Raw genomic sequence first — 12,439 nt, 5'->3', positions numbered from 1 at the left:
TGTTGAACAAATACTTCCATCTTCTATTATATAAATTTATTCAGTCTATGGTTCCAATCTGATTTCTCCCATACACTTTTTATGATCTTATTTGCTATAACAAACCTTTGCATGTGAATGAGCTGAGAGGTTTCCTTTACCCCGAAATATGTAGTCTGTGGTTTGTCAGTTCAATCTTTTATTGCCAAGTGTGTTAGACCATACTAAGTTGAAACAGAAGAGATCTCCATAGACACTTGGCAGCATACATCTGAAGAATCCTATTTGGAAAGTTTAAGCAAAGAAAAGTAAAGTCTGGAAGTCTCAAAGACACAGGGAAGTTTTCCAATAACACGCTTGCTTCCTAATATTGGAATTGAGCAGTGAGAAATAAACAGATAAAACCCCCTTACAGATGTGTTTTTTTTTTTCCTAAAGTCTTGTCATACAGTGCAGTATTTTTCTTAGCCACTCAGGGCAAAAATGGTCAGCAATTAGAAGAAGGTTTTTCATACTGCTATAAAGTATTTCTATAGGTAGGACACATCCTCTAAACTAGACTATGAGGAGGTTTGAGCCTGGCATTTCTGACAGATAAAAGAACTAGGACTCTATTGACTGAAATAGAAGCTGGACATGAACCAACAACCTGGTTGTTCTTCTGTCTTGCTCATCTGGTTATATGACAACAAAGACAGAAATGTTTTTGAATGCAGCTAGCCTGATTATTTGATATCACATTGAGAAACTTCTGACCAGTCCTATGGAAGAAAGGAATAAAGAGCTTGCTGTGCTCTCAATGAACCCCCAAGATAGATAAAACCAAACCAAACCAAAAAAATCACAAAACAAACAAACAAAAAACAACCCAAAAGAAAATCCAAAATCCCAAACCATAGGGATTAATGCAATCCAAAGTATTTTAGAAGGCAATACAATATTATTCTGTTCCAACATATGCACACACACACACATTCACCCACATCCTCCATAGAATTTCTATTAAAAATGTGATAAAACATTTAATTTAAAAAGATACTTAATTTTGCTTTCCACCTTGAAGCATTGTCATCTACCCGCTCTTCTAGTATAGCTGTTCTAATATTGTTTTAACCTCATTACTAGAAAACTGTATCTAATTTCAAAGCTGAATTTGTCATCATTTCAAAGGTTTCACTGCCTTTTTATTGCATTCCCATTAGGAAAGGCCAGGCCAATGCTTAAGAAACATTGTTCTAGCTTCTAATGACTTTTTGAAATGAAGTTAATGACTTATTTTATTATGTATTTGTTATACTGTTAGAGCTGCATTGAAACCGGAAATTATTCTGCATTATGAGCTAGCTATTCTTTCTACATGTCTGGCACTAGAAAGAAAGGGAAAACAGACTCACTTGCTTGTTGAGACCAAACATTATTGTTTTCATTACTTCTGACAACAAGGAGGAGTCGTCTAAGATCACATTTTAGAAAAATGTTGGACACTTCATAGAATGGATATTCCTACAAAAAACTTGTCACTGTTGCAATTTGTTGCACAACTGCTGAATTTCCAGAAGTATGGATGAAACAGCAGAGGTTTCTGTCAGATATTGCATGTCTTACTTTTCTAACTACTGAAGGGTCACCTATGACAGTAGTTAGAAAAGTAAGACATGCAATATCTGAGTAAAGGACAAAGAACTACTTTAACATCCTTCTGACAGGCAGAAGGAAACAGGCTTTACGAATTAAACTGCTGGGTCCTGAGTGCTGCCTTTAGTTGGCAGATACCATCTTTCACTGTGCTGTGTGGAGCTGATAGGCTATCCTCAATGGATAGAAGTTCAACTGAACTTCTGGCTGAAGGTAAGGATTTTCCACAGTGACTAAGAGACAGGTTAGGTGATTTGTTCTCATGATCATGCTGTTAGTCTCTACACAGACTCTGTGACTATGTTTACAGTGGCTACAAATTTTAACATTACTTTCAGGTGAGAAAACCCAACATTTATCAAACAGAACAGATTGACTGTCCTAGTAACCAAAGTGCTCTATTAAATATTAACTGGGTGAGCCTTTTTTTAGTGACATGAGAGAGATGTATTGCCTTGCCCACATATGGTACCTAACAGGAGGTCCAGGGTGTAAGGATAAAGTTCCTGAATATGCTCAAGAGCAAATAAAGCAGTTCCCCACTTACAGTTATTCCTACGGATATTCAAAGTCAGGAAGCTGCATTGGGGTTCAGGGATCTTTTCCTGACAGCCCATGGCAGGAGCATTTGCCCTAGTATGTGGCTGACTATGCTGAACCATCCCATAACCAGGATGAAGAGACAACCTGATGAAGTAGCATTGATAGTCTAACCATAGTCTGGATACTTCTCACTGACCCAACATTCAAAACTGTTCATTTCTCCTCAGTGAAAGCTTTCATTGCTATTTTGGGTTATTTTTGTAGGTACAGTGTATGCACTACCTTAGCACAATTTTATTTTTGTCAAATATTTAATATTGGTTCAGAGACATGCTGCCTCTCTAGGTTCTTTAATCAGTCCAAAACTCAAAAGAGGTCTAACTTCATATCCTTAATGTTATAAATTAGTCTGGTTTAATGCCAAATTCCAGAAAGTAAGTCGGATTCAGATGGGTTTTGCTACCTATCACATGTGCCATCTCTTCCCACTGACCATATTGGGATGGAAAGCAACTATTTCTGAACTCAGGCATTTCAGTTTAAACATTCAAGTTAAGTGAGATGAATCTTGTCCTTCATGGTTGCTGTTTTGGCCAGCTCTTTGTGACAGCTTCTTAACAGCAGAATTCTCCCCACTAAAGTAGCAAGACTTTAAAAAATATGCTTTTATAACTTTATTACCATTATTTTCCTACTAGCCCATTATCTTTCTATTAGCCTGTAAAAATAAACAAGCAGTCTGAAATCTCTAAGAAAAAAAAATTTCAGGTAAAACATCAAGCAAAACAGAATGACTCATTCCTTACTGTACTCCATAGGTTATATGAGTGTTATAGACGTTGGACACCCTTGGATTCAAATGATGGAGTTTTGACATTAAAAGAGATTTAGCCTTTAATATTTTAACCAGAAAGAGGGAGAGGGAATGAACAAAGACCTCAATTGAAACCACTAGAAACTGGTAATGCTGATTGACATTTTGACTCCGGGTCAAGATGAGACTCCAGGAGTACAATGTCAGGACTGAAACTCAACAGCATGTCATCTCCAATATAATTCAAAGAATATAAAGTAACAGAGCCATTACCCTATTGTGTAATATTAAACCAATAGATATTTCTGTGTAAACTGTCAGACAGAAAGGTAGAATCATTATCTTAACACAATAATTGCTTTGCTATAGTTTTTTATAATCCTATCAGTAAAAACCATGTGATTTACTATCATATCTAATGCAATAGAAAATATGTCAAAAGCATCATACTTCACATATTTCAATAGACTGACTCTAAACAATCTGTCACATTAAGGCTTGTCCACCAAGTAATAGAAAATACAAAAAAATGAGGATATACTTGAGGGAAATATTTTCTGCAGATTGACGGTAACAGTAGAATGACTGGAATCTATTTTTCAGTGGGTAAGACAATTTTTTTCTGGAGGAAATTCCAAAAATTTCCAGACTAGTGAGAAGTACCAGTTTGCTAGAACTGTTAGTATGATTGGTAAGAACTCGTTAGGAGATAAGATCTTTCTAATGAACAAATCTGAGTTCAATACACTGAGAAAGTATAGCTAGGTAGGTAATTGAAATGTTACAGTATGCTAATGATATTAATAAATGTATTTACTACTGTTATGTAATGAAATATCAGTCATTAGTTTGATTCTTGTACATATGGCAATGTTTTCATTGTGATTCTAATTGTTGCTCAGATTTACTACGATTTCAGCTCTCAAAAGTCCTAGCACATTAATTCTTCCATGCTGAAAGCACACCATCTCATGTTTGTCTAACATTTGGTACCCTGCCCATTGAAGCATCATATATCAACATACAAGCATATAATTACATAGCCCCAACCGGGTATAAAAACTTGAATAGTTTATTGCATAAATTCTGAAAAAGAGAAAACACACATGCACAAATCTATGCAAATGAGCAGAAGGGTTTCTCATAGAAATATTTTTGTATGTGCAAATTTAAATTGACTCTTTACATGACCACAACCTTTCTGCTCCTTGATTGCTTGACATTAATCACACTACAGGATTCTGGCAGAAGTAAATAATTTTTATCTTTCCATTCTTCTTCTGACTTAATAATTAGACAAAGTGCAACATTCAGCATGTAAGTGCTTTCCTCCTCAATCCAGTTAAGAACTAAATCCGGAAGTGAGGATGTAGGCAGCAGGCTTGCTTGGATTTCAGTACTGTGAAAAATCATTATACTTTTGCTTTGCAATGTCTGCAAATGCTGTATTTCACAATGGCTGAGAATGTGAACATCCCCAGGCACTAGTACTAATACAGAGCTCTGTCTTTTATCCTCAGCTATCAAAGATGATAAAGTTTTGTGGTACTTGCTATACTGTCATAAGAGCATGGCTGAGGGGAGAGGAGGAAGGCAGGTAATTGTATGGGAATTATCAGTGATAAACACTGGTCATTCATGTGTTCATCATTCATTTCACAGAGAAGCATCCTTTCATGTACTGTCCACTCTGACAAAGGACGGACATCGTCCAAAAGAAGGAAGAATAAAACTGCGAGGTAGTCCTGGCACTCAGGGTAGTATGCATATTTTATATGGTTTGGTTAATGAGTTTATGAACCTTAGGCAATGAATTTTAATCCTGGAAGTGGCTGCTGGAATTCTGAAAGTCACATATTGAGCAGGTTTGAGATGTATTTTGGAAGCTGATAAGTGCAGATGACAGAGGCAATTCCTAAAAGCCTCCAAGCAGCCAGATGGAGAGGGATGGGGGCAATAAAAGACAGGAAGCACCTCAGATCACTGCCAGTTGTTGGTCAAAACTAGACAGGACACTTGTTTTTGTTCCACATATTCTGTCTAACCAAGAAGAGTTTTTTCTAAGTGTTCATTCATATCATCTTTTAGCAAGCAACTATTCAGGAAAAGTCATGCTGTTTTTAATTTTGAGCACCATACTGAGGGATACAGAGAAAAAAATCACTATTTAGGGAGTCTTTGCTTGGTAGCGAGAATGTTTTATATGAAAAGAAATGAACAGTACATAGAGATGAGGTTTAAGGACAAGTGTTTACTCACTTGGCACTATAAGCAGTGACCACTGGGTCTCAGAAGTACTGCCTCTATCTTGCAAAGTCTTGTTACTTTCATTATACCCATAATTTTATTGATGCCATGAATTATAATGCCTTACAGAGAAAATGAGTCTCTCTTTGACCTAATTAACGTGCAGCAGGTAATAGCATAGAAGGAGTAGATAAATGGGCAGGGGAACAAAAGGGCATAAGGGATATATGGTAGATTAAAACAGAATCAGAACTCTAAAAATACCACTCACTCTATTATGTAATCTTTAAAATATATTTAAATTTTAAAACATCTTATCATGGGTAGCAATAATTATTAAAAAGAATGACAGGAGCCCTACTCTCAAGCTGGCTTTTGTTAAATGTATTACATCTGCAAATAAAAGCAACAGTTTCACTTTGTCTATTAACCATGAGCTGATAATCGCATGTAATTTTGATCTATTTTAAAAATATTTCTCCTCTTCTGAAACACAAAGAGACATACCTGTTTGTTTCATTCCAAGGTTAGGGAGTGCTGTTTTAAAACAATGCCTTTCAGCTATATTAAATTCCAGTTTCTCTGAGAAATTAGTGCAAGAAACCTTGACAATTCTAGACAAATAAAATGTTCTCTAGTTAGCTGATACTAGTATGAATCAAATATAAATACCCTTTACAACACACATAAAAGCAGATCACAGAATGATTATGGGGAACCAGGACAGCAAAACCACAGGAACACACACCCAGTCTCATTGTATGTACGACAATGCAGTCCAAAGCATAAAGTCATGATTACACACAAAGAACACAGACGTGACCATACCATCCAGTAAACAAAATTGCTGATGCTATACCCTGTATCATTCTGTGATTTGCCACCGAATACTCAGAATTACACATTAAAGATGCTCTGAATGTGTAACCATATATATAATCACAATCACTACAGTGGAAAAGACCTTTGAGATGCAGCCCAACTGTACCTGTCCTCTACCATGTCCCTAAGCACCTCATCTACCCATATTTTAAATACATCCATGGATGGTGACTTAACCACCAACTTGGGGAGCCTGTTCCAATGCCCAATAACCCTTTCAGTGGAGAACAGTTTCCTACTCTCTAATCTGAACCTGCCGTGGCGCAGCTTGAGACCATTTCCTCTCGTCCTATCACCCATCACTTGGGATACATATGCTATCACGAAAGTTAAACATTACCTCAGATTACCTTCTGACTAACTTGATTTAAATTAAGCTGGTCACCTCTAAACTCACTTCGGGTATTAATGTAACTGAATGAGATATGAAAAACTCCCCTGAATTTCAGATGAATAGTTCCTCCTTGGTAACCTGTTCCCTTACATGTTGAGTTCTTCCCTACAGGAAAGCTTTGTAGGAAGAAGAACAAAACCCCAAAGAAACAAACAAAAACCTAAATAATTTTTTTCCAATGCTCAGTTCAAAATTGAACCTAGGTCTAAAAATCACAGCTTAGTTCTTCAATTAGGCTTGAAGAGTGGTAATAGACCATAAGAAAAGAAGCAGCATATTATAAATTTTGAGACCCTCTTTGCATCTGTTAATTAGCAATAGTTAACAAATGTAAAGTTTCTAAGAATGTAAGTGCATAACTGTGAGCTATAGTCAAATACTACTTTTTGCTCACACTAAAATAATTAAACTTGTGTAAGACATAACAGCACTCCTTCCTGTATTCAGCAAATACATTTTTCTCCACCCCAAAATAATTTTCCACGTAGCTTAAGCACACTTGCATACATTCATGAATATATAAGCAAACCATAAAATAACAGGGTCAATTTTAAGATAAAGATAATATAAAAATAATATAAACAGAGAGTTGACACAAAGTACTAGAGAGGTCATCTACTCTCTTCTTGGATAATTTCCGACACCACTGCAAAATCAATACAAGAATGTAGTACTCTCTTCCAAATACTGCCTGCTGCTAAGAGTGATCCCATGATCTGATGATTTAATGGATAAATATGGAATTTTAACACAACCCAAAACAGGAGTTTTTTGAATAAATTGTTGGCATCAATACCAATTTCTCTATCTTTAAGAACAATGCATTCAGGCATCTAATTTACTAGGCTACCTTGAATTGCATCAACAGTAGGAAATATTTGCAGTTGTAGACATGTTCTAGTGAGCACTGTAATACAAAAGCAGCTCCAAATGCAGAACAGTGTAATCAAATGTGAATGGTATAGAGACATTAAATTACCGGTTTCATTGACAATCTAATTAAAATAACTTTGAACCCAATTTTGTTATCTTTGGTCAATTACAGTTCTTATAGCATTAAATTTTCTAATTTATTATTAATATTAATGAAATTGTTACAAATTTATCTTTCTGTAGGAGAAAAATATATGTTACCACATTATACTCAACAGCATGTGAAAATGAGTAGTGAAGTTAAAAATTATTTGTAAGAGCAGTTTAAATATGCTCTATTAATATGGAATAAACCTTTAAATATCCTAAAGAATCACAAATCAAAATCAAGTTTTAAAAGAGGAATGCTTTAGAAATCATATTGGGTATTATGTTATTTAAACAAAATTCTCTGTAAATACTGATTTTAAATTCCCAATAAGTTACATATGTTTATGCTATATTAGAATCAGTCACTGCTAATGCTCTAAAGCCATTGCAAGATCTTTGTTTACTATACATACCTAAATGTCTGTTATAAACGTTTGAAATTTATGCCTGTATATGCAATTTTAGCATACAGAATTCACAGCATATGAAATGTGTCTCAGAAATTTTGCAACGTGTAATCATTTTGTAAAGGAGATAATTCTACTTGGAGAAAACTCTAATATTTATAGGCATTCTGTGTAACATAGTTGAGAGTAAGGAGATTTTACCTATGTGAGACTAAGTGTATGCTCAGGTACATTAATTTGGCTGTGTAATATCTTCTTCCAGATGTTCACTTTTCACTCTGAAAATTTGCAATGTTGAAGACACCATTCTTGAGGAAAAAACAATCTAGAGTTGAATTTATGAAATGTTTCTGAATTTTGCAAGTTCTTGAAAAATTGTAACAAAGATATAATTTTCAACTTAAAAAAAATAGAATTACTTTAATAGATTGTGGTTTTAAGACACTACTATTAGAATAATTTAAATAGAAATACTACCAAAATTGTTAATATTCCTGATAATACAGCACAAACCAGAAGAAACATTCCTTGTCCAAAAGATAATATAAGAAAGCTACATGAGACTTTTACTAAATTTTATCTCCTGATAACACAAACCAGTAAGTTTTGGAAGAATTTGAGAAAAGAGTAGCTTAGTAGCTGTTGAATGAAAGTTTAAGAGGCGGCATAAGAACATGGGGCAGCCAAAAAATATCCATTAAAGACAATATGCTATCGAATTATAAAAATATTCATATGAGAAGCCTAAATGATTATTGATTAACTCATTTTATTACGTGCAAAGGTAAAGACAACTAAGCTAATGCCAAGAGAAAAACTTGCAAAAGATGTACTCTTAGTACATGGACAAAAATCAAAACTATCAATAAAATACACACAGAATTCAGAAAAAAATCCCAATAACCTAAAAACAAATTTCCAAAAGCAGAACATAATACTAATATGACATATTCTGCAGCTGTTAGCCTTTATGAGAGCACTGTGCTAATTAATAATTTTCTATTTTTTTTCTTATTTTAATAATAAAATTGTCATTGTCTTTTCAAATGAGAGATGTATCTGTCCTCTTTTTAAATGCTATTCAGATTTATGTACAAATTAAAGGCAGATGGAGAGCACTTGTAAATGCCTTTATAATTTTTTTCAATTTCACTACTTAAGCAAATAGTTTTAATAATGATGTTGCTATTCTCTGGCAGGCTTTTACATCTTCTTATTTCTGTTTGCATTTAAGAGCCTTGAAAGAATAAAAAGAGTTTTCTTGGTTTTGTTTTGATTTACCTGAAAGACAGCCAGTGAGTGACAGAAACAGAAACAGTTTCCATGACAACCACATCATTGGTCACAAAGGTCTTCAGTCCCTTTTTGTGCAGTTGTTAGCAACGTTGACGTTTCTTCATTAAAGCTTAGCCTAGTGAGACAAAGACAAACCTCTGTTAGGAAAATTAAAAATATCTTGCAATAATATGATAGACAATTCAAAAGACAGGGCTGGTCCTAATGCAATTAAAAGTCTCATTCCAAAGAACTCTGTATGCACAGGGGCAGGTAGTCTGACAGATACTCAGAGCAATCTTGTTACAGTAGTTACCTATGTTAATAGCTGAAATGTCTATGGCAGTGCTTTGGATATGCATATGGATACCACACCAAAGCTGCAGGTGTATTGACACTTTGAATTTCCAAAAAAGCAATACTTAGACAGAAGATAGCACACATATCTTTCACAGCAGAAGTATTCAAAGTCTATAGCTTGGCCTGTGTTATTCTTTTCCTAAAAGTAATATGCTGATATTTTGTATTAAGCATTTTTAAAAGCCCAAAACAAAATAACAATTTGCTCTAGGAAATGCAGATTTTTTTTTTGTTACTTGCAAACTGGATTGAAATAGATTGTAGTTTCTTCCATTTTACTCATTGTGTAAAGAACCTACCAGTACACTGAAAGAACCATTTAAACAGAAAACTCTTTCCCTATTTATCTCCATCTGCCACTTCTCAGATTTTTGTTTCCTGTCCCATGCTTCATGTGTACACCTTACTGCACTATGGTTTTTATCACTTTGTCCCTAACTACTTCTTTGATAATACCAGTATTATCATTACATTGAAACAGAGATTTTGAGTTCAAATGACTGAAAAATCAGTGCAAATCCAAGGCGTTTCAGCTGGTTGTGTGTGGACACACATGTACTTCTGGTTGCAAACAAAAAATTCATTTCCTACATTTAATTAGACATATCTGTTTAGGAAGCCTTTGAGATCCTCTTCTTGGAGCCCAAGGAAACTTCAACCTCTACAGGCCACGATTCATAACTACAAGAGCAATCCCAGAGGGAACAACAATGTGACAAAAGAGAACTTGGCTTTGCTCCACTATCAAACCCCTTTTGGGGACCATATGAATCCTTTGAATTATAATCTGCTTAGATACATGCCACAGGTGCTGTTCTGTGGACCTATTCTGTGTGTTAGAACATTCACAGCAAGAAAGCAGAGGGATAGCTCAACATAGTTGCAATCAAAGCCAAAAAAAAAATCATAAAGAGTATCTTCTCACTGGAACACTGAGCATCTCTAGTTATAACCTGCTTTTACAGTCTTTCCCTATTATATGGGAACAAACATGTAGTCATACACTGATAGAGAGACACACACACAGTGTGAGCCCAGATGACAGCATCTCTTCAGGTGCTGGTACTTATTCCTGCAACAATCTGAAGGTGTAACTTGTCAGCTTTCACTTATACAGCACAGCAGGTACAACTTTCAAGGCAGATAAAAACTCCAATTAGGACTGTACTTCCAGGTATCTCAGACCTGGCAAACGTAATACCAGGTGTACACATTAATATAAGCATCTCTGAAAGAGAACATAACAACCTGGTATTCAAGTGACTTTACACATAGTGCCTGTAGCTCATCTAAACCTCCACAGGAAACCTCCTCAATTAATTATTAATGTCAGCTGCCTTTGTTTTTCACTTCAGTGATAATCTGCTTTTCAGTCACTGTGCTCCTTTGGTTAGCGAATTATCTCGTTCAGCATTCTTTGCTGGCCAAGCCTTTGGGAAATAAGTATTTTCATTAATATTTAATTTTTTCCCTTATGGCCATATCTGTTAAAGAGGGTAGAGAACAGCTCTTCCCCCCTCCTTCATCTTTCTTCTTTCTCTTTTCCTCCCTATTCCTCTTCTGCTGCTTCTATAAAGGTGCAACACAGAAATTGCATTAACTTGGTGATTTCTCTGTTGCATAAACGGGAAAAAAACCCCAAGTTTCCACATTAAAGCATGAGATCAGTGTAAAGTAGTTTAAGGACACATATACAACCAGTATTCAGTTGTTCTTGGTTGGAAAATCTTGCTAATTTCTTTTTTTTTTTTTTTTCTCTAGCCCTATCTTCATGTCATAATAAGGTTTATATTAAAACAAGCATTTACATTTTAATCCTAAGAATACCAAACAGAATATAGAGTCAGAATTGCAAAAAAATACAGCTGGAAATGATAGTCAAAAAGACTTTAAAATCATTTCAGCTGAACAGTAGCTGTTTGTTTTGGGTTTTTTTTTCTGTTTGGCTGTTTGTTTGATTTTTTTCCCCAAAATATAAATTTGCTCCTCACAAAATCCATCTGGCTTGTTTGGAACAGTTTTATAGGTTTCATTGGTAATTCAGTGCAAGAAAATAAAATGAAGTTGTCCAGAGAATACTATGTTCTATGGATTTCCTTTCCATAACAACATGATTTGAGAAAGCTCTATAGTCTTGTTTTTAAAAGTAAGGATGGGATGTGTACTATTTATGGAGGTGTTTCTGATCCTGTTCATATTCTGGTTTCTTCACAAAATATGCAGATTCAATGAGATTTGGGTTTTTTTTTCTTTATACAGAGGATATGAATTTTCCCTGATGGCAACTTGTAAAACCAGTGATATAAATTTCATGTATATAATGTGCAGCAAACAGTTTATCTAACAAATTTAACTTCTTGTTCTACACAAAGAATTAGCAGATGCAGTTTTCAATTTCTGCCTTGTCCTACTAATATTTTTTTGTTTTCTGTAGAATTTCTGCCAAATTGCTTTGCCATTTGTTTTAATTCTGTATGCTGGCTGTAGACTATTAATTAAAACATTCACTATTTGGTGTGTTTTAAGAAATTGTTTTGGCTTATAGTGACAGGGTGGATATTGTCTCATGGCTCTGACTCCCAAAAGAATTCCTGAGTGCTTGGAGCATGGGTACTTATGCAATGCTGTAAAATTTAATGTGCAAGAGGCTAGAACTAGATTCAGTAAAACTGTGGTCTTTTTAATAATAATAGCACCTACTCTCACTAATGTGTTGGTGTTTTTTCCTGGCATTTAGGAAAAATTTATATGCAATGCAAAGATTTGTTATATTATTGCATTTTTAATTATAACAGATAAGAAGTGAAGCTTTTAGCATAGATGCTTTGATACTGATATCAAAGTTCTTTCTTGCATTATCACTACCTCATTTCCCTTTTC

At 34.8% G+C, this 12,439-nt stretch overlaps 1 protein-coding gene across 2 annotated transcripts in view; it reads right to left on the bottom strand.

The window, feature by feature from the left end:
- Positions 1 to 9,263, bottom strand: part of CNTN5 (contactin 5) — a gene marked incomplete at both ends in the record, with an annotated part of 341,700 nt that extends 332,437 nt beyond the window's left edge. For both annotated transcript variants that reach the window (XM_084278561.1, XM_084278562.1), the window contains one exon: positions 9,206 to 9,263. In XM_084278561.1, coding sequence (XP_084134687.1) covers positions 9,206 to 9,263 — 58 coding nt within the window. The remainder of the gene's footprint in view (positions 1 to 9,205) is intronic.
- Between the last annotated feature and the right edge of the window lie 3,176 nt (positions 9,264 to 12,439).

This window comes from Gallinula chloropus (assembly GCF_964237585.1).
Source record: "Gallinula chloropus genome assembly, chromosome: 1".
NCBI lineage: Eukaryota > Metazoa > Chordata > Aves > Gruiformes > Rallidae > Gallinula > Gallinula chloropus.
Note: the sequence above shows the minus strand (reverse complement) of the source record. Positions and strands in the feature narration are given on the sequence as shown.